The sequence below is a fragment of the Eumetopias jubatus genome, unplaced genomic scaffold (genome assembly GCF_037043125.1).
Source record: "Eumetopias jubatus isolate StellerSeaLion01/CBP00866 unplaced genomic scaffold, mEumJub1_p1.0 scaffold_17, whole genome shotgun sequence".
NCBI lineage: Eukaryota > Metazoa > Chordata > Mammalia > Carnivora > Otariidae > Eumetopias > Eumetopias jubatus.
The window spans coordinates 61496852-61521076 of record NW_028274823.1 but is presented as its reverse complement, the minus strand read 5'-3'; the positions used below and the strand labels follow the sequence as shown (position 1 = coordinate 61521076).

The window sequence follows — 24225 nt, the reverse complement described above, 5'->3', positions numbered from 1 at the left end:
TTTGTTTTGTTTTGTTTTTATTTCCATTTTAAAGGTTTCTGTCTTCTCTGCCTGCCTTTGAGTTTCTGCCAAAAGCAAGTGATGGTATCTCTTTTTGTTATACTCTACTTTTCCCCTCGGTGTGGTGGTTTTCAAAGTACCTCCTCCCATTGCCCAGTCATTACTTAGGATATCCTGGATATAAGGAAAGCTGAAGCCTCCATGCCTTAGTGCCGTTTGGATCCACACACTCCTCTGTGTTTTAGGTTAACTCCTGAGTGCAACAGGTCACGCTTAAAATGGATAGAGTGACAAAATGCCTTAAGAAAACTGGCCTATTTGTAGACAGGTAGGCTTAGCTAGTGGGTTGAGTCAAAATTCTGAGAATATCCTAGGAATATTATAGAAATATAAAATCAGAAGAATTGCTGGTTCTTCTGTATTTGTATTTGTGTAAGTATTACGTACACAAGATAAGCTAGTTCCAACCCTTTTGGAAAATGCAGCATGTACCATTCATCTTGGGTAACTAATTAAAATGAAATAAAAAGTTGTATTTTTCCCGTGTTTATCATACATATAGTTGGGCTTATAACACTAATTGAAAATTTTCAAATTGCAGTATTTCAGGCGTATTTGATAAACCATGTGATTATCCACATCTGGCCTAGGAAGATTGACTGATTACCAGAAAAATGGTATCTATTAACAAATAGGTTATCTAAATTTATAAATCATCAAAATATGCTGTTAGTGTTTATAAACAGTTCTTTTTTTCTTATTGCTAAATGTCAGTCTTCAAAGTTTTAGAGGGAAGTATCAGGAAAAACCAGCCTCACTTTGATAAAGGATAACAGTATACATGATTTGACATACAAATAAACACATTTTTTCCGCAGCCTTTTCTCTCCAAAGTTTTCTTCATGACATCATTCTCATAAACATACAATTGGGCCATTAGAATGCAACTAAAAATGCAGACTCTCTGATAATGAAAGGCCTTCCCATCTTTCTGTTTTCTGGCCCAATAGAGATCTTCACTCAACATCTGTGATAGTCTCTCACATGCTTGGGCATAAGTAGCCCAGGTGAGAAAAACTCTCAAATCTTTACTTTCCCTATTTATATCTCAATTCCTGGCAAGATTCTGCAGTCTCTCAGAGCTGAATTTCTGCTGCCACCATGTCTACTCCCATCTATTATCATTCTTTTAGATCTTTTTCTTTCACCTTTCTGCTTCGCTGCCCATCTTCCTATTCTCCTCACCTCTTCTCCCATTGTATCTTATGCTACTCTAGTTCAAAATCCTCCACTGTAGGTACTGGTATATGCTTAATACCAAGGACAGTGCCTGATATTCAGTAGATGTTCCATAAATGAACCAACAGAAATTCTACAAAAGCCTACAAATTTTGTCAAAATAATACATTTTTAAAGGTAAAAATTGACATCATATTGTGCCTTAAAATACACAGTTAATGAGGATAGATATAGCTCCTGGTATTTTTCTGGATAAATAGTTTTGAAAATAATAGTGCTTAGGTGTACCTGTGTGTCTCACTTGGTTAAGTGTCCAACTCTTGATTTCAGCTCAGGTCATGAGATCCAGTCCTGCATCCGGCTCATGCTGGGGGTAGAGCCTGCTTAAGATTCTCTCTCTCTCTCTCTCTCTCTCCCTCCCTCCCTCTGCCCCTCCCCCCTTGCACACTCTCTCTCACTCTTAAAAAAATAATATTATATATAAAAAGTATTACTTTTACCTAGGTATTTTCAATTTTTTAACTTTATTAATACTGACATTAAAAAATACTGACATTAAAGTTGATACACTCTTAGAAATCATATTTTGACAAAGATGAATATGATGGTTTTTATTTCTTATTAAAGGATAGTTATCATTTTTTATATTTTTCCTCATAATTTTTCAGCAATCGTTCAAAAATACATCCTAAGTGATCATAGAAGTTACAATTAAATATCTAGAAAGTTTTACCTAGAGCCTGTCTCCTGTTCAGATGATGAAAAAAAAATTAGATGTTCTCAAGAGTTACATAAACCATGAAATGTGGGAACTGTTTAGGTTCAGCCAAGATACTGCTTGGACAGAATTTACCTAAGGTGAGAAAAGGAAAAGAGGCCACAATTTATGAAGAAAACATTAATAAATAATCTGAACTTTAAAATATCATAAAGAGAAAACTTTCACAACCCTAATAAATCCCAGTGGGTTTCTGGGTTAAGATGACAGATTGTCACATGTATATAATTTTTGTCCTTCTCCAAGTCCCACTAAAACCACAGATGCATTATTATTTTTTCTTTTAAAGATCTAAACATTCTAGGATGGAAAGAACAGAACAGGACAAGAGACAACAGCAAGAACTATTAGGAAACTAGAAAGCAGATGCCACATGATAAATAATATAGTCAACCTGAGAAAGCCAGAGTCCAAACCAGCAGTGGGAAAACTAAGGACTAAATTGATTTAAACAGAAAGATTCATGCATGACTGGAATTTGAGATAAAGGGAGGGACTGAAAAAGGCAGTTTGGTCCCCTCACCCACTCCACACCACTGAACATCGGCTTCTCCCTTACCTCCAGAAAAGTCTAGAGATTAATTCTCTGGAAAGGGTAAAATAAACAGTCTTTCATTGGAGGTCTTTAGACTAACTTTGGGGTGGAGTACCTTTTACTGACAAGGGTATTGAGTGAATGTGTGAATACTTAACTGTAAATGGAGAGACTTCTAGCCCTCTGCACCCTGCCCCCAGAACACTTACCTTCCAGGCAGGAATTTCAAAGACGCTTCCCTAGGAAACTAATGAGTACAAGGGGAAAGACTTACTTCCCTCTAGCAAGTCTTAAGTCCTTAAGTCTAATTCTGGAACGTACCAGATTCTGAAGAAAAGGGATGCTGAGTTTTAGAAAATTCCATAGGTTCATTGTAATAATGTAACATATATTTTGTGACTATGTGGATGGTCTTTTATCAAGGAAAAATCATGTTTAAAAAACTAAAACCTGACTTTTCTGCTCTGGAATGAATGCATCACAATGGTAGTGACAGAGATGCTTCATTCTATTTGTAACTGTTCACAGACAACCAGAGTAAAATCTCCATGTCTTCAGTTAAGGGTGGAAAAGGTTCTAAATGGTCTGTGTGCTGAAAGTCTTGGGCCAAGGCTCAGAAATGGCTATATCAGGTTTTACAGGAGTATTTTTTCCATTTCCTAGTACAGTACTTTCTAGCAATTTACCAAGTTTCTATTGGCCTTTACCAGAATTTCCAAAGCCTGTCTAATTATATGGGTATCCCAGTGATGGTTAGACCCCACCGGGTTGCGTCTCTGCTAGTGCCATCCAAAAGTGCTGTCATTCTTCTTACATATATTAGATTTCTTTTCCTTCTGTCATGCTACCATCATGATCCCAATTCTTGAATAGTTCCCCATTTCCCACTTCTTAAAACAACAACAACAACAAAAACAAAAACAAAAACCCCTGTCCATTTTCTAAGGCCTTTTCATAATCTATCACATTTTTCATGCTTATCTTAAACTTCAGGTTGGATCTATATAGTTTTCTTAGAGCCCCCCAAATGGATCTGACTCATTCCCACCTTCTAGCCTCCACCTTTGTGGGTTTGCTCACTTATATCATCTCCTTCTAATCCCCATAGTTCATTCAAATTCTAGTACATACTTCACCTGTTCATACTTTTGTTCTCTGCTTACTCTATTCCCCAGTGATAACTCCCATCTTCTGAAATCCTAACAATTTACAGCTAGAAGCATACAACGCAACGCATCACACAATTGTTATTTCCAATTGGTCTGTTATCCCCATGAGGAAAGGACTGGGTCTTGTTCTGTGTTTAGCATGTGGGTAAAGACTTGCAAAACAATGAGTAGGTACACAGATTCTGAAGTTGGACTGACTTCAATTCAAATTCAATTTGATTTGTGTATCCTTGAGCAACCTAGTTGACCTCTATGAATCTCAGTTTCTTTAAAATAAAATGGAGAATGTAATAACAAAACTTTACTGAAGATAAAAATGAGAAAACATATATTTATCATAGTGAAGTATATAGTAAGCATTCATCAAAGTGTACTATTATTATGCCTCTTATTGATAATAAAATAGTAGTTGAGGAAAATTAGAATATTTAGTGACACTTTAGAAAAGATAATGTATATATTTTACTATTATTATTTTTAAAGGTTTTATTTATTTATTTGACAGAAAGAGACATAGTGAGAGTAGGAACACAAGCAGGGGGAGTGGGAGAGGGAGAAGCAGACTTCCCGCGGAGCAGGGAGCCTGATGCGGGGCTCAATTCCAGGACCCTGGGATCATGACCTGAGCCGAAAGCAGAAGCCTGATGACTGAGCCACTCAGGCGCCCCAATATATTTTTATTATTTTTAAAAATATATAACCATTTAAACTCTGTGTGTGGGACAAAGAGTGTACCAACTACCAAATAGCGACTGCTATTGTTGATAAACACTGCCCTGCCAAATATGACCCCCATCCTCACAGGTCCCATTATAAAGAAGCTAAGACTGCAGCAAAAGAAATGTGATGTGGGTGGAACTAAGGAACAGCCTATATATAAAACTGCTAAATTTAAGGCTCGGAAAAACATTGTAATGTCTGAAAAAAAAACTCTTAAAACAGAACTGGGAATAAAAAAGGAGTGAAAAACAGGATTGTATCCATTTTAAAACAATTGGAGATTTATCACAGTCTATATGAACTGAAATTAAACTGAATCTGGATTCAATTCAAGTGCAAAAGATTATCAGAGTCCAACATTCAATTTTGTTACTCTTCCTTTACTGCAAGTTGGACACATATTATTCCTGTTCTGTGGATGTCTTTGGCAGTGACAGTAGATTGTGAGAAAGCTGGACTGTTTAGCTTTTGCAAAACATGAAATGTGTCTATTTTCCAATGAATTACCACTCTGTGGAGTTGTGAATTCTCTTCTAACACCCCAGCTACAGATTGCAAAACCCTCAAAGTCACTGAGCATCCTTTCCAAAGACATATTCAGCATTCTTTTTTAAGTTGATTCAAAGTATGTAGCTTTGGGAGGAAATAGATGCAGAGCAGAAAAAAACTACTGAAGTCTGTATTTTCATCACTTGTTGGTGACATACCCTTACCTTTACACTTTTTGTTCTATTTCTTGACCTCATTCCCCTCCTTTGACAGTCTGGACCCAGTCAGTTTTTCCAATATGACTTTTCTAATAGTTTCTTTTTATTATTATTATTATTATTATTATTATGTTATGTTAATCACCATACATTACATCATTAGTTTTTGATGTAGTGTTCCATGATTCATTGTTTGCGTTAACACCCAGTGCTCCATGCAGAATGAGCCCTCTTTAATACCCATCAGCAGGCTAACCCATTTCCCCTACCCCTCTCCCCTCTAGAAAGTTCAGTTTGTTTCTCAGAGTCCATAGTCTCTCATGGTTAGTCTGCCCCTACAATTTCCCCCCCTTCATTCTTCCCCTCCTGCTATCTTCTTTTTTTTTTTTAACATATAATGTATTATTTGTTTCAGAGGTACAGGTCTGTGATTCAGTAGTCTTACACAACTCACAGTGCTCAATTCTCTCATGCCCTTGAACGCTGCTGCAAATTCCTTTCCATCCTAGGAATTCAGATAAATCCAATTTTCTAGTTTACTCAGAACATGTGAAGGGAAAATCTACTCACTCTGTTCCTAATGAATATTTTAGGTTTCAAACTGGGTGATGAACCATAAATGAATTAATGAGTGATCTTCTTAGTTGACTACCTTTTATAATCCAGATCGCTTTTTGTGTCTTTATCTAAGCTCTCATTCTACGTTTGCCTTTTTATACTTCCTCATATTCCACAGTTGATATTGCCCCACAAATAGAAGTTATTAGGCATTTACTTCATAAAATTCCCTCTATTTATTCATACATTTCCTTCCTCTGTTATTTTTTAGTTTTTGTTTTCATTTTTTAAAATATGAATTTCAGTGCAGTTAACATACACTATTATAGGGACGCCTGGGTGGCTCTTTAGGTTAAGCATAGGACTCTTGGTTTCAGCTCATGTCGTGATCTCAGGGTCCTGAGACTGAGCCCCATGTCTGTGCTCCAAGGAGGCTGCTTGCCCCTCTCCCTCCCTTTCTTCCCCTTCCCCCACTCAGGTGCACCTGCTCTTGGGTGCATGCATTTTCTTTCTCTCTCTCAAATTAAAAATATATTATATCTTTAAAAAAATATAGTGTTATATTAGTTTCAGGTGTACAATCTAGTAATGTATACCTGAAACATCGAATTATGTGATGAGCACATTATTTAGTGCTCATCACATTTCCTTCCTCTTTTAGAGAGAGGTTTCCTCCTCCTTTCCATGGTTGCTTGAAAAAAGATTCCTATAGGCCTCTATGTAAAAACGATAGAGGTACCTGGGTGGCTCAGTCAGTTGAATGTCTGACTCTTGATTTCAGCTCAGGTCATGATCTCAGAGTCATGAGATTGAGCCACACATTGGACTCCACACTCAGTGGAGAGTCTGCTTGTCCCTCTACCTCTGCTCCTCCCCCCACTCTTTTTCTCTATCTCTAAAATAAATAAGTAAAATCTTAATAAATAAGTAAATAAATAAATATGATAGATTTTTTTTGACATCTGTACTTATGGTATTGTACTCACTTTTTTTTAACTACTAAGCTTACTACATTTACATATTACAAATACTGATATATCTATTATGATTCTAACATGTTTATAGTTTTTTATATGCACTCCCCATTTTTTTCTAATTTTATTCTCATCTTCTAACTTCTAACCTCTCTGCATTACTTTCATCTACTGATATGTTAATTTTGTTTCAGAGCTTCCTCAGAAATTTAAAAAGACATTATATGCATTCTTTAGGTAGCAAAGCATAATGTTAATTACACCAATGTTAATGTTCTCAATTCTCCCTGAATATAAAAGTAGACCTTTTAACTCTGATCTCCACCAATTACATAGTCCCTGGGCAGGTTGTTCATTTCAAATAGTCTTTTCTATTATCATTGTTGTTTTTCTGCCAAGCTTATTTGAATATGCCAACAGATTTTCTGATTTCTTTGCTCATCATTGTTTCTTGCATCTTAATTCTTTACTTTAGAGATAGAATTTGTGAATATGTAATTTGAAATACATCAGTTTAATAGGTCATATACTTGGGGTCTCTATATCTTAAAGATGAACTTTATTGACTCAGACTCCAAGGAAAAATCTTTCTTGTTACTCCTTCAAACTGGTCCATGGAATTACTTCTAGTTTCCTTTTAGAGGCACAACTCTTGGCTTTTACAAGCATCTCACTTCTAGCTCCCCTGACTATATGTTTCCTCTTAATGCCACATGGGCATTAGAAATTAAAATCTTTAGTGTTCAACACTTAAGATCTATGTAAGGGTTAAGGAAGAAACAAAAAGAGTGGGTTTCCCTGTCAGAATGGCTAAAATCAAAAACACAAGAAACAACAAGTGCTTTAGCAAGGTGGTGGAGAAAAAGGAAGCCTCATGCACCGTTGGTGGGAATGTCAGCTGGTGAACACACTGTGGAAAACAGTATGGAGGTTCCTCAAAAAATTAAAAATAGAGGGTCACCTGAGTGGCTCAGTCAGTCAGGTGTGTAGCTCTGGGTTTCGCCTCAGGTCATGATTTCATGGGTCTTGGGATTGAGCCAGGTGACAGGCTCTGTGCTCAGTGGGGAGTCTGCTTGAGGAGTCTCTCCCTCTGCCCCTCCCCCCCACACTCTCTCTCAAATAGATAAATCTTTAAAAAAATTAAAAATAGAATTTCCATATGACACAGTAATTTCACTATTGAGTATTTGCCCAAAGAAAACAAAAACGTTAATTGGAAAAGATAATATACACTGTTATGTTTACTGTAGCATTATTTACAATAGCTAGATATGGAGGCAATCCATGTCCATCCATAAATGAGTGGATAAAGAAGATGTGGTAAATATACACATACATATGCAATGGAATATTACTCTGCCATAAAAAAATGAAATCTTGCCATTGCAACAACATGGAGGACTTAGAGGGTATAATGCCAAGTGAAATAAGTCAGTCAGAGAAAGACAAATAGCATATGATTTCACGTATATGTGGAATTTAAGAGACAAAATAAATGAAAAAAATAAAAAAGAGAAACAAAAACACAGACTCTTACGTATAGAAAATAAACCATAGAGAATTACCAGAGGGTGGAGGAATGGGTAAAATAGGTGAAGAAGATTAAGAGTGGACTTATTGTACTGAGTAATGTACAGAATTGTTGAATCATTATATTGTACACCTGAAACTAATATAATACTGTATGTTAATTATATTTTAATTTTAAAAAAATAAATTAAAAAATAAAAAAGTGTATTTCTAGAGCTTAAACTTATGTTTACTCCATTGTTGTTTGGGTTTTTGTTTGTTTATACTTGGTTTCTTCTGATTTCAAGTTGCAATTCCTTTCTTTCTTTTAATTACTTTAAATTATTTTTTAAATTTTCCTAGTTCATTCAACCAGTATGTATTATATACTGTCATGTATACATATATGTACACATACTATAGTATATACAGCTACTTCGTATATATATACTGTTTAGGTTGTTGTAAGTTCTGGATATAAAACAATAAAGTCAAATTTCATACTTTCATACATTTTATAGTCTGTTAGGGATATAGAGGCAGGGAATATATAAATACATGGGCTAGATAATCCAGTATGTGGTAACTGCTAAAAAGAATGTTAACAGGATCTTGTAATATAGAGAGACAGGTTGGGGAGGAAGGCTACACTGGATGGCCAAGAAAGGATTTTATGATGGAACATTCTAGCTAAGACAAGAAGGGACAGCCATTTAAAGTCATGAAGACTTACCTTCATATCTGTTTTTGTTTGTTTGTTTGTTTCCCTATTTCTCAGTGTTTATGCTCTACTTCTTTATCTCATTTTTTGGTTATAGCTTCTTACTCCCCTTCTACGATTTCATTCTATCCCTTCCCATTTCCTCTCTCCCTTCAGATATTTCAAAATCTGTCTTGACTATGCTTCCTTTAAGATACTATGTTATTTTGGGCGCCTGGGTGGCTCAGTTGGTTAAGCGACTGCCTTCGGCTCAGGTCATGATCCTGGAGTCCCTGGATGGAGTCCCGCATCGGGCTCCCTGCTCAGCGGGGAGTCTGCTTCTCCCTCTGACCCTCCCCCCTCTCATGTGCTTTCTCTCTCATTCTCTCTCTCTCAAATAAAGGAATAAAATCTTAAAAAAAAAAAAGATACTATGTTATTTTTATTTTCTTATCAGCTAGTCTCTCATCCACCTCTTTTAACGACTGTTTTTCCCTTTCACCATTTAGTGAAGCTACTCAAACAAAAGTACCCACAAACTGAGAGCTGCCAAAATTACACTATCTTTTCAATCTTCATTTTTTTAAAGATTTTATTTATTTGTGTGTGAGAGAGAGAACACGATGGGGGCGGGGAGAGGGAGAGGGAGAAGCAGACTCCCCTCTGAGCAGAGAGCCCTTCCCCCACCCATGGGGCTGGTCCCAGGACCCTGAGATCGTGACCTGAACCAAAGGCAAATGCTTAACCAACTGAGCCACGCAGGTGCCCCTTCAATCATCATTTTAACTAAAATTTCCTCAAATAAAACAACTCATTGATCATTCACTGAAATTCCCTTAACTATGGCCCAGAATCTTTCTTCTCATGTTACAAATGTTCTTATAATCACTTGAGTGCTCTGTTTTTATGGAATTCTATTTCCTCTGCCCACTTCTTGGAATTTTGCTTCTCGTGGCTTTGTCCTTCATTGTTTATCCTTCTAGTTCCACATTCTGCCTATAAATATATATATATATATATATATATACACTCTAAATATTTACATTACAGAATTAAGAGACTTCTCATTGCCCTACTTATCAGCTGATATTAAAACAGCTCTTAGTTTAGATTTCTTTCCATAATCTGCTGTTTTCCATATAAATCTATGGACACTTTAAACCATGTCTAAACTGTAATTCAATTTTTTACAGGAAATGTTTCTTTCATGCATGTTTCCTATCTAGGTTAATTGTATCAATGCCATAATAAAATATTATTTATTAATCCTTATTTTCAGAATCAACCTATAACATAAGCATGGGGGATTTAATTGTTGAAAAGAATGTAAGTATTACCTATCTTAATGTAAAAGATGTAGTGGAAAGAAGTTGGGTTATGAATGAGACACAGAATGGAGCAGTTGGCTGGGTGCCTGGGTGGCTCAGTTGGTTAAGCGACTGCCTTTGGCTCAGGTCATGATCCTGGAGTCCTGGGATCGAGTCCCACATCGGGCTCCCTGCTCAGCAGGGAGTCTGCTTCTCCCTCTGACTCTACCCCCTCTTGGGCTCTCTCACCCTCTCTCTCTCAAATAAATAAATAAAATCTTAAAAAAAAAAAAAGAATGGAGCAGTTGAAGGCAGAAGAGTGAAAGTAGGAATCTCTTCATTATACATAGTTGGAAGTTGAGATATAACTAACACATAATAACAAAAAACCAGTTATGAATAAAATAATATTATCAAGGACTGTAAATATAAACAGTGAAAATATATAAATTCATCAAACTAAGGAAAGGAGGGGGAGAAAAGAAGATGAACAGTCTTATAAGTTATCTAAATTCTCATTTGTAGGAAAAGACAATAAATTATATCTCAGAGAAGAAAGTATATTGCTTAGAGGTATGGAGATAATCACAAGAAATGAAATCATACAAGGTTAAAATACCTGCTTCTCCTTTGTGGAGGTAAGGATTGCTTTTCATAAAGTGTTACAATTTAGTTAGTTTCACTTTGCTGTCTCTTCTCCCTTTCATGTATATGTGTATATATGTACACATAGTGGGTGTTATTTATAATATGTATAATATATTAATATTTTTATATATGAGGAAAATATGTGTATGTTTATTGTTGTCTGGGTCAAATTCCTTGGTATATGGTAACACCTTTCAATACACAAATTTAAGCTTAGTCTTACATATGAAAATATTTTTATACTTTTAAATATTGGTTGTTTTATTATTTCTTAAATTATTCTTCAAAGTGTCCAAGGATATGTATACTGGAAACTCTTTGCCTCCTCTCTCTTTCAAGGTCTTTTTTTCTCTTTTCTTCTTTTTTTATTTTTATCTCATCACTGTCTCTTAGTTAATCTCCTGCTTGTTTTCAATGCTCCTTATGGAATTTTTATTTGAATCTATTTTCCTTTGGATTTATAATTTGTCATTTTTGAATTTTTTCTATTCTTTAATTTTGATGAACTTGTTACATTCCTCATCCCTTTTTTAATTTTTTTCATACCTCTTAGTTTTTGATTTTGAGTCTGGATTTTAAAAATAAACATCTCCAACTTTTTATTATTTGAATATAGTTGGCACAAAATTAGCTTCAGGTGTACAACATGGTAACTCAACTTCTTTATACATTTCTCTATGCTCACTTAGCTACCATCCATTACCATACAACACTATTACAATACCATTGACTGTATTTCCTATGCTGTACCTTTCATTCCCATGACTTACTCATTCCATAACTGGAAGCCTGTATCTCCCACTCCCCTTCACCATTTTGCCCATCTCTCCACTCCCTTTCTTCTGGCAACCATCAGTTTGTTCTCTGTATTTATACGTCTGATTTTGCTTTTTGTTTCTTTATTTGTTTTGGTTTTTAGATTCCACATATGAGTAAAATCATATGGTATCTGTCTTTGTCAATCTATTTTACTTAGCATAAATACCATCTAGGTCCATCCATGTTGTTGAAAATGGCAAGATCTTATTCTTTTTTTATAGCTGTGCAATTTTCCACTGTGCATATAGACCACATCTTCTTATCCATTCATCTATGAATGGACACTTGAGTTGTCTCCTATCTTGGCCATTGTAAATAATGCTGCAATAAACATTGGGGTACATATATCTTTTTGAATTAGTGTTTTCATTTTCTTCGGGTAAATACCCAGTAGTGAAATTACTGGATCATATGGTAGTTTTTGAAATTTATTTCAATTTGGTGTGTTGCATTACAGTTTTATTTTTCTGTTTTGTATTTGTTTTTTATTTTTTTTATTTTTTATTTTTTTTAAAGATTTATTTATTTATTTATTTGAAAGAGAGAGAATGAAGAGAGAGAGAGAGCATGAGATGGGGGAGGGTCAGAGGGAGAAGCAGACTCCCTGCTGAGCAGGGAGCCTGACGTGGGACTCGATCCCGTGACTCCAGGACCATGACCCGAGCTGAAGGCAGTCGCTTAGCCAACTGAGCCGCCCAGGCGCCCCTGTATTTGTTTTTTAGACATAAGGGTCTCATCAGCTGAATTGTTTTGATTATCTTCTTTTCCCCCCCAGCTTTATTGAGGCATAACTGAAAAATACAACTGTAATATATTTAAAGTGTACAGGGTGGGGATTTGATATATTTTTATATCATAAAATTATTACCACAATCAAATGAATTAATACATCCATCAGTTTATATAGTTACCTTTTTGGTGTCTGCATGAGAATGCTTAAGATTTACTCTCAGCCAATTTCAAATATACAATACAGTATAAACAATAGTCACCATACTATATATTAGATACTCAAAGCTTATTCATCTTATAACTGAAAGTGTGTGCTCTTTGACCAACATTTCCCCATTTCCTCTACTCCTCATTCCCCACCATTCTACTCTGTTTCTATGATTTTGATTTCTTTTTAAGATTCCACATAAAATTTGTTTCAGAGGTACTGGTCTGTGATTCATCAGTCTTACACAATTCACAGCGCTCACCATAGCACATACCCTCCCCAATGTCTATCACCCAGCCAAAAAAAAAAAAAAAGATTCTACATAAAAAATATTCCATCATATATATATATATATATACATATATATATACATATATATATACATATATATATATACACACACACACACAACATTTTCTTTATTCATTCTTCTTTTGAGGAACATCAACATTGTTTCCATGTCTTGGCTGTTGTGAATAATGCTGCAATGAACATTCATCATGATACCCTCCTGTAACAAATCTATCTTAAAAGTTTGTCCAATTTTATAAATTTAAAAGTTACTTTATTTTAAATTATTTTAGGTTGAATATTATTCACAGATTTATGGGTCATAGTTTTATGGGAAGAAATTGGTGAATTATCTGCTCATGTCTTTTGTCCATTCTAGGATATTTGTTTTTTTATTCTTCATAATGTCTTTAAGTATTCTTTATATATAAATGACATCATGTTTTTGTTATTTTTTGTTACAAATGTTTACCCAATTATCCATTTATAGTTTGATATTGTTTAGGACATTCTATTGGTCTACATAACTTAATTTTTAATGTAGTTCAATTTAGTAATCCTTTTTTATAAGTTCTTCCTTTTTCTCCAATGCTTAGAAAGCCTTTCTCAATCTTAATATAAATAAAAGATTTGTGTACATTTTTCCACTTGTTACAATTTTAAACTTACATTTATTACTCGACCTAAAATGTATATTTGTATACAATGTATGGTGATATAAATGAATGTTTTTCTAAGTCTACCAGGTCGGCTTCAGAGTATTCTTCCGCTCTGTGTCTTTTAAAATTACACAAGCACTAAATTACCTCAATTATTGTAGTTTTGTATATTTTAGTAACTGGTAGGGCAAGAACTGTATTATTTTACTGCTCTTTGGCCAGCTCTATAAGATAATATTTTGAAGCTATAATAAGCATGTTATTGTTCCTGGAATTTACACATAATGTATGATTCTTTCATGTATATCATTAAGTCACTGTGATTCAAAATATGTTTGGTTTAGAGCTCAGTAGCAAAAGATATGACTCTTGATGACACATAAATCATTACAACTAAAATTATGTAGCTATGGAAATCAAATATTCAGATAGCTCCAACCGAAATCATAATTTGACTTATCAATTTCTTTGTAAAATAATATGCTAATATGAAACAGAAAAGATTCCTAAGGTGACAGGGTATAAAGGAGATTTCTAAAATCATTTTTTGGCCATTTATGAGAAACTTTGCCATATTTATTTACCAAAACCTCTAGAACTACACACCCACAACTTTCTAATTCTATATTATTTGTGTTTCTCCCACCATTTAGTTTTTAGCACCTGCCACTTAGAGAAACTTAGGTTTCATTACTGTGACAAATGTTTCTACCCATTATAAATGTTATGCATCATTTTCCACATAATTACCTTGTGAAGTCTGTCATCTCCATCATAATCATACACATCTTCTTGGCCAGAACAATGATATCATTGCTGGTATCATCCCATATCTCAATCTCAGCATCCAGTTTACTCTTTACTTTCTTGAAATCAGCAACTTGCTCAGCAATCTTTTCCTTTTCTGCCTCAGGCAATTGAGTCATCTTAGCCTAAAACATGTGATAAGTAGATTTATAATCATTCCACTATGTCAAAAAGCATTTTAGGAAGAAGTGGTCATTACAGGATATTCTTAAACTTGTTCATTTAAAAACAGAGACATGTCATGGTTTTTTAAAATCATATAATCAAAACTTTCTAGGCTTAATTTTTCCTATGAAAAATCTATTAAAGTATAAATGTTTGCTCTAGAACTATAATTTTAAATTTGAGAATAACAATGTATAATTTAGTATCTGATATACTTAATTCTACTCCTTAATATAAATGTGAGACTTCTCAAGTTTCTAATGCAATACAATTTAAATTAATTCAGGCTTAATATAATGCATCCCATATATTAGAAAAGCATATGCCTTATTTAATGGTATTTAATGGAAAATATGCTTCAAAAAGTAAAAGTATAACAAAATTATCTGGAAATATCTATTGACATTATAATATCAATTTATCCATGTATGAATATACATTCAGACAGATCCTTACACAAACACTGAATATATAGTGGTAAACAATAATAGTATACATTTATAAATCATATGTATTAGATAAGCACATTTTAAAATAAGGATGTATATGGGTATTCTGTACATATAAACACATTCAAGTGTGTATGTATATACAAACTATTTTAAGGGAAGAGTAAAAATGTTATGGGCAGGGTTTATTAAGGCAAGCCCTCACTAATTAGCATCCTGAGTTTTGAGGTACTCTTCTCCCATGCACAGTTAACTTGCTGGGTTGGCTTAGTATTATTCTTTGGATATGTCAAATTTTGAACAGGATGCAACTTGCATCTTCCACTTGCAATTTGAAATGTGGGAAGGGTAGAAAACCATCTAAACCACCATATTCACAGCATTAACACCTGGGACCTATAAGTTTTTGTCAAATGAAGAATCTTGAAGTAAAAAAAGTGATTTGATAATATCAAGGCCATAAAATTTCATGCAACAGCCTGTGTAATCATATTCTTTAAAAAAATCCATATACATTCTAATAGAATGAATACATGGGCCTCAGAGGAAGTAGTTAAAATGATAAATCATTTAAGTAAATTTCACTTATTAGATTATTCATACTGAATATGTGATACATACAATGCCTATATATTTCCAGATGCTAGTCCCTAGGCCATCCATATACTGGGAAATAAGGAAAAAAGCCTTGAAATATTCTGGACAAAAGGCTCAAATAGTTGAAATACACTTTATTGAATCAATAGTGTACAAGAGCAAAAAAGCTTAAATATATAAATGAAGGAATTACAAAAATGTTCAATGGAAATCCAACAAAAAAATGAAAATTAAAGAACCAATATCAAGTATCTGTCATTTATTATTTATTTATTATAAGCCTAACTCAGGATCTAAAATAACTTGGTGTCTGTGAAATCTCAGCATTAATTATCCATGCTTCAGTTCTAACCTAGTCATGAAAATAAACAATGAGGCTTTCCAAATTGAAGGTTCCTCTAAATTCCTTAGCATAATGTTTGACATATAGTGAATATTCAGTAAATGATAGCTATTTCTTATTCAGTAAGAAAATTATCAAAATAAATTCCCATACCTAGCACTTAAAATTTTCATTTTTTGCATTATTTTATTTGAAGAATTAAATTAAGCTGTGAGAATGGGCTTTTTTTTTAAGGTTTTATTTATTTATTTGAGAGAGAGAGAATGAGAGACAGAGAGCACGAGAGGGAAGAGGGTCAGAGGGAGAATCAGACTCCCTGCTGAGCAGGGAGCCTGATGAAGGACTTGATCCCCGGACTCCAATCATGACCTGAGCCGAAAGCAGTCGCTTAACCAACTGAGCCACCCAGGCACCCGAGAAAGGGCTTTTAACTGATAAGCTATACAGGTGTCTCTTCCTTGGAATCTGAATCATTTGTAATTTCCTTTCCCAGGCAATGTGGCCTACTAAAAGAAAAGCAACTTTTACTGCTGCTGGCATATAGCAAGGCACATAAATGAAGAAACAGCTCACTTCTGTCAAATCAATAGTATGCAAGCACATTAAGTAAATTATAAGCTGCTAACCCATTAAAGTAGCTCAAAAATCGAAATGAATTTTCTCCGTCTTGACTACTGGTCATTACCATTCTTTCCATTTTCAATAAAAAAAAAGTGTTTAAACTTTCAAATAATAATAGATATAGGTAGATTCAACTGGGACCTCTTTTTACGGTCTTTGTCTCAGAGGTAATAAATCCATGAATCAGGATCTAATAAATAATATTGAAGTGTACACTGGTATATTATGGAAAATTATTCACTATCCTCATAAAAAAAAAAAGTTAAAACTATTCAAGAGGTGATCTGGTTAAGTGTATTCTAAGTTCTGTTCCTTGGAATGCCACTGATTTCCAATATGACCTTAAGAAAGCCCTTAACCCTCTTGTTTAACTTTCTCCAGACATAAAATGACAGTAATTGCAGCAGCTACCCACCTGCCATGCAGGGACCAGAGTGGATTATTGCAGAGCACTGAGGCTGACCCTGTCACGCACAGGAGTCTCATCGGTTGCACTCGATTTCCTTAATAACATCTCAACTCACATGGTGAGTTATAATCACCAGATGTTTACTTCTGACAGGATAAGGGCCAAAAGTTGGGCAATAGTTAATAAAACCAAAAGTTCTAGTGAATTCTCACTCTCTCACAGGAGGAACAACAATATCATAAAAGGATTAAATGACTGACTGACACCTTTCCTAAAGATTTTTAGTGCTTCTGTGAATGATTTATTATATGCTATTAATCAATTGGAATCACTATGAACATTTCAAAATAAGACTTAAGAGAACACTTCCTGTTTCGGAATTCTGAACAAAAGTTCCTTATTGGCTAATTGTGTGCAGGATAAGCAAAGAAACAAAGCTTAACACAAATCAGATAAATGGGATCTCTGATGTTATTGCTGGCTGGCGGTATTTCTCCTTTCCTGCTCAAATCTATAGAGTACAACTGTGATATAAATAGCTATCAAAGGCTTTTTGAATTACTGCCATCCAAATGAGATTATATTGTGTGTCAACTGATTTTTGGAATCTTTTGCCAAAGACAAAAATAGCCAACATTTAGATATGCCAGACACTCTTCCAGGCACCTTACATATATTTAACTTCACTCTTCATCACAGCCCTATGAGGTAACTATACTATTATCCTAATTTTAGTATATTATGAAACTGAATGTGTCAAAGGTTAAGTTATGAACTCAAGATTATAGTGTAGTAAGTGGTAGAGCCAGTATGGAAACTTAGAAATTCTTTTTTTTTTTTTTTTTAAAGATTTTATTTATTTATTTGAGAGAGAGAATGAGAGATAGAAAGCACGAGAAGGAAGAGGGTCAGAGGGAGAAGCAGACTCCCTGCTGAGCAGGGAGCCCGATGCGGGACTCGATCCCGGGACTCCAGGATCATGACCTGAGCCGAAGGCAGTCGCTTAACCAACTGAGCCACCCAGGCACCCGGAAACTTAGAAATTCTGACTCTAGAATTTTTGTCCTATTACTATGTCAACAATTGTACATGAGCAATATTGCCCACAATATACCAAAATATTCCCATTCTACTCGATGGTACTTCTGTCACCTTCTACTTTTGAATGCAATTATTCTCCAAAGTATAGTCACATATATTCTAGAATCTGTTTCCTCATTGTAAACTAGAGACAATGATATTCACCTCACAGATTGTCTTAGAGATCAAACGAATGAATATGTATGAAGCACTTTTTATTTTCTTTAGTTTTTTTTTTAAATGCTAGCTGGTGACTTACAATAACAGACTCAGTTCTTCACTCTGTACAGTGATCCTCAGAATTCTATTTCTAATGTTATTCTCCTTTTTCAACAAACATTGTATTTGCCCATAACCATATTAGGCATTTTCAAGTATCTATCTATCTATCTATCATAGATAGATATATCAATATATATGTAGATATATCAATATCTACACACATATTTATATATAATATGACATATATATAATTTATAATTTTAGCTCTAAAGCAGGGGTTGGCAGAATTTTTCTGTAAAGGGCAAGGTAGTAAATAATTTCTGCTTTGCAGGCCATACCATAGCACTCTATGGCAATACTCAATTCTGCTGCTCTTGTAATGCGAGAGCATCCATAGACACCATGCAAAAAAATGAGCGTGGCTGTATTCCAAAAAATTTTGTATGGACATTGGAATTTTGATTTCATATAATTTTCATGTGTCTTAAGTATTATTCTGATTACACCTATTCTGATTTTTTTTCAACCATTTAAAAATGTAAAAACCATTCTTAACTCATGGGTTGTACAAAAATAGTTGATGGGCCAGATTTGACTGTAGTTGGCCAACATTTGCCAAATCCTTTACCCTCTTGATTTTTTTGTTTCTCAGTAGAACTGCCTTCCACCCAGTCCTGAATCTCTTTTAAATTTTTTGCCTTTCTTCATGTTATCTGATTCTATTAGGCAGAAAGAAATTTGGTCCATTTCATCTCTAGTACTTTTATCACTTCTGTCTCCTTGTCTGTTTTCCCAGTAATACTATACAAGTTAAGGTCAATTTTTTCTTTCATTTTCAATTCTTTTGTCTTATCACTTGATCCAATCTTTCTGATTTTAATAGAATTGTGTAATTCTTCAGCTAAAAACAACAGCTTCTATGTCTCCTTACTGAAAAAGAATATTAATTCCTCAAATACCATCCTTTAATTTCTTTCACTAAAGTAGAAAATTCATATAGAAAAATGCCCAAGTCACAAATGTGCATCTGGAACTATTTTCACAAGCTGAGTGCATCCTTGTACTTAGCACCCAAATCAAGAAACCAAAGGTTTCTCCCGAAGCCTCCCTGGGACCTATTCTAGTCACTATCTCTAAAGAATGGTTACTTCCTTGATTTCAAAAACTATAGATTTTCCTGTTTTGAACTTTATAAAAATGAATACATATACCATATATGTATATGTATTCTTGTATCAGGCTTTTATGTCCAATATGTATTTGAAATACATCTATCGTGTTGCATGGAGTTAGAGTATGCTTATTCTCCTTGCTCTACACACAAGAATTCCACTGTGCAAATGTATACCATCTATTCATGTGTTTCTATTAATGAAATTTTGGGAAATATTCCATTTTTTGCTTTATGAATAGTGAATATTCTTGTATTTTTCTTTTGGTAGACATATTGGTGCATTTTTCCTGAGTATATACCAATGAGTAAGATTACTGGGTCTCAGGGATCACCATTACCTTTGCCCCTAACTGTGTTTCAACGTCATTTTATCTTACTTCCTCTCATACACTGTGCCCTCAAGCTAAACTAAACTATTTGCTGTTGCAGGTAAATATCTTGAGATATTACCCATTAATGATTTTACTCATCTTTCCTCTCCCTATCTTTGTTGGCCCAAACTTAATTCTATTTTCAAGCCAAATCTATATAGGCCATCCTCCTTTTTCTCCAGCTGTATGTAATTATTCTTTTAAAAATTTCAGAACATGGTATCAGTTCTCCCTTCAAGATATTCATATAATTCTATCTTATAGTCTAATTATTTGTGAATATGTATATCTTATCTTACTTACTAGAAGAAAGGTCTTTGAAAGCAGAATCACCTTTCAGAATAATAGTGGTCTCTCTCTCCCTAATATACATAACTACATATATGTTTATTTGTGTTTAATTGGTCTCCTTCCCCTAGAATGTAAGTTTCCTGAAAGTAGGACATATATATGATAAATGTTTATAGTTGTTAATAGAAATAGGAGTGAGATAAAGAATAGGCTTGTGGGATTAAAATTGTATAGCATTGGTCTTACATTTTCTTTGTCATCTACATTTACACACTTTTCAAGCTTCTGTGTCTAAAGGTAGAAATTACTTTAAAAAAAAAATTACTTTCTCCTATACATTTTTCCTGTCCACTCTCAAACTTGGGTCCTCATTATTTCTCTACAACTGTATTAAAAGCACAATTGATCTTGCCTTCTTTTCATCTGCTTTTTTATTTCATTATGCTCATTACTACTTAAAATATTAATATGCTTATGTTATTTCTTAAACACTTTCCATGATTTTCATTATCTCTTAGAAAAGACAAAGAGAAAAGAAAGAAGGGGTTATAATAGGAAAAATGCAAAAAAAAGTCACACGGGCTTCTGTCCAAGTTCCCACTCTGCCAAGGACTAGCTTTGTAGCAAGTAAAAACCATCCTCCACCCCAATTTTATCACATGTTAAAATGATGATAAACTTATTATAGGTTTTCTGACAATTAAAATTATGTCTGTAAGTAATGATACCTGGAATATAGTAGGGGCTTAGTAAGTGGTATTTATGATTGATGTATATAAATGCCTTCATTTGGCCTCCAAAACTTCCATAATATTGTGGGGAAGGACAGTTAAAAATATTCACCTAGCTACCTCACAGAGCTTAGGCAGGAACCAAGTAAATTATATTGAGTAAATATATGAAATAAGCAACAACAATATAGAAATATAGAGTCATTACAATTCTCTTATTCTCAGAAAGTCCAGCATCCAAACTGCTTATTTTGCAGATAAAGAAACTGAGTCCCAGGAAAGAGAAATGACTTGAAAAAAATATACAGCTGGTTAGTGGCAGATTTGGTCTTTAAATCCATGTGTTGTCATTCTTACCTCCAGAGTTTATCAAACTTAGTAGTAACATTTATGTGCATGTGTGTGTGTGTGTGTGTGTGTGTGTGTGTGTGTTTTAATAAGCCCAAAGGCATTTGGGAAACGGGTGTGTTTTAATATGTTAGCCTAGTGATGGGTATTAAAGAGGGCACATACTACTGCATGGAGCACTGGGTGTTATATGCAAACAATGAATCATGGAACACTACATCAAAAACAAATGATGCGATGTATGGTGATTAACATAACATAATAAAGAAAAAAAGAAATATAACTAGTATAACATTTTGCTGGAGTTTAGAAAACCTGAAGTACTGCTGGCAGAAATTCAACTTTATTAAAATTTGGAGAACAAATTCATGATAAAGGTTTATGCATTGGTATTTTCAGCATACTAAATTGTGATTTCAAACATATTCCTGAGAATTCATTAAGAAAAATCTCCCAACATATTTTAAAACGATTTTTAGGGACTGGAATTGGACTTTGCTTTCAGGACTGATACACATTTTTACATTTTTATACATAGTTCTTTAAATCAAATTTACAAATGTATTAGCTTTAAAAAGCTCTCAGTTTCCTCATCTGTCAAAAATAACACTCTTGAAACCTCCTGAGTTACACTAACAGATCCCTTAGGTGTAAAACTATCTCATTTTATTATAAAACTGTATAGACTTCAGGGGCTGGGTCGAAACAGTTAACTATTGTATTATCAGACTTACTTAATCGTTCATGTTCTAAAAATAATAAGAATAGGGACAATTAACATTTATTTATGCTTCTGCTGTGCCAATCACTTTGCTAAATACTTTTGAAAAGTTATCCTAATTACATAATACTAGTTAAGGTAGATATTATCAATATCCTCCATTAACAACCATGGAAATCAGGCCTATAGGGAACACATGTCTGTCTCCTATAAATGAAACCCTCCCCATTGTTTTCTTTTCTTTTCTTTTTTTCCTCTTCATATCTCCCTATTTATGGTTTCATTTGCAAGGCAGTTTTTAGCACTAGGGTTATTTCTAATTTGAAAAAAAATAATATTTATTTGTGAACCCAATGTGTGTCCTTGTTCTGGGAAAACAAATGCTCTTTTGGGAGCCAACTGGAGAAATTTGAATATAAACTGGGTATTAGACAACATTAGGAAGTGATTGTTAATTTTCTTCAGATGTTGCAAATTACTTTGAAGTAGTTCAGAAAAAAAAATGCAAATATGGCTCTGGCAGTATGTTAAAACTGCTAAGTCTAGGAGGTGCCTGAGTTGCTCTGTCGGTTAAGCATCTGACTCTTGGTTTCAGCTCAGGTCATGATCTCATGGGTTGTGGGATCAAGCCCCTCGCCAAGACCCCACCTTGGGCTCTACACTCAGTGGGGAGTCAGCGTGAAGATTCTCTCCCTCCCCTACCCCACTCTCTCTCAAATAAATAAATAAATCTTTTTTATTTTTAATTGCTATATCTAGGTCATGGGAATATGGGTGTATGTTGTACTAGTACATTTAAGTTTTTCTGTATATTTAATTTTTTCAAAACAAAAAACAATGAGAAACCAAATAATATTTTCTATGCTCTAGTTTTGTGGATGCATTAGAGATTTTAGAGGCCATACAGTCTACTCTCTTATCCCAAAATGCCATTCTATCTGCCACATCCCTGACCAGGGATGCTTCTGCTTCTCCTTAGATATATCTGAAGGTTCAATGCTGGGTTCTTTGGGACTAAGAGATAAAGTAGTCCAGGCAAATTTTACCAGTAAAAAACAGAACAATGAAAGAACTTCATGACCTGCAAAATAATCCTCATGTAGATAAGTGTGCCTGAAGGCCATAGGAAACAACTTCATTCAAGATCTTCATGTGATGGTTATAATTGAAATATAGATAATGTGGCATAAGCCTTTCTCTAAAAAGAAAAGTTGTTAACTTATAGGTGGTGATCTGCAAGGAGCCTCAAAAAAGTGGTGCTGGTGGGAAGAGGAATCAAGAACCTGACATGAATATCCCAATCATTTTGATAGATGTGACCCTAGCATGGCCATGTATTTCTTGCAATATACATGTTAGCTATAGGTTTAACACCAAGCCTTTAAAATCTTTCCTCTGGTTTCTTTCTCACCAAAGCAGGAGGGGTATTATAAGTTGTCTTCCTAAACAGACAATCTCAAAGGAAAGAACATACTTTAACAAGCTTATGAGTATTCTGATTTAAATAGTCCTGTATATTTGCTTTTTTTTTAACTTAAATGTTACAAGGACTAAATGAATCTAAATTCAATTGCACTGTGTTTTCTTTAGATTATCATTCCAAGTTTGTAAAAAACTTTTGTCTTATTGTGCTGCCAAGAATAACAATACAGAAATCCTTATGTTTCAAAACTACATAGCTACATAAAACAAAGAAACAGTTCAATAAGAAAATATTGTAAAGGCTGTGAGAAACAAGCACTAGAAGCCCATTCATTTTACTCACAAGGGTACCCTTAGGATGTGACTCAGTACCTAGTCATTTTTACTTTGCATACAATATAAGTTTGGTTACCTGAATTCCACACCTGTTTACAGTAAACTGGAAGTAGACAAAAGATGGGCTAGTCTGACCCCAAAGAAGGAAAAATCTATCAAGGAGGAGACAGAAAGCCCAGATAATTGGGGGCTTTTCAGTTTATGAATAAGCTTCCCGGCTCACATTGCAACACCTCCATCCTATCACTGTATTACAACATAGTACAATAGTGTTTGGTCATAATACAGTCAATGAATCAACTACAACATCATCATTCAGCATTTACTGATCTTCTACTGCATTGTAGAGTTATATGGCACTGTTCCTGCTCTCAAGGAGCTTAAAATCTCCCAATGCAGAAAATACCAAGTTATATTTATTACATTTTGATTGGTAAGTTAGCATGCATGGGATACAATTTGAAAACCAATTCCAGTAATTATTTTTAAGTTCAAAAACGTGTATTTTGGTCCAAAATAAGTTGTTCTGTAAGAGTTCTAGGAAGTCAACTGTCTTACTTTTTTTTTAAATAATTGGGCAGTTTT

At 34.2% G+C, this 24225-nt stretch overlaps 1 protein-coding gene across 1 annotated transcript in view; it reads right to left on the bottom strand.

Moving 5' to 3' along the window:
- CTNNA3 (catenin alpha 3) overlaps positions 1–24225 on the bottom strand; it is a 1824697-nt gene that overhangs the window by 140037 nt on the left and 1660435 nt on the right. Inside the window, exon 14 of the mRNA XM_028109632.2 lies at positions 14304–14485. Within this exon, the coding sequence (XP_027965433.1) occupies positions 14304–14485 (182 nt within the window). The remainder of the gene's footprint in view (positions 1–14303; positions 14486–24225) is intronic.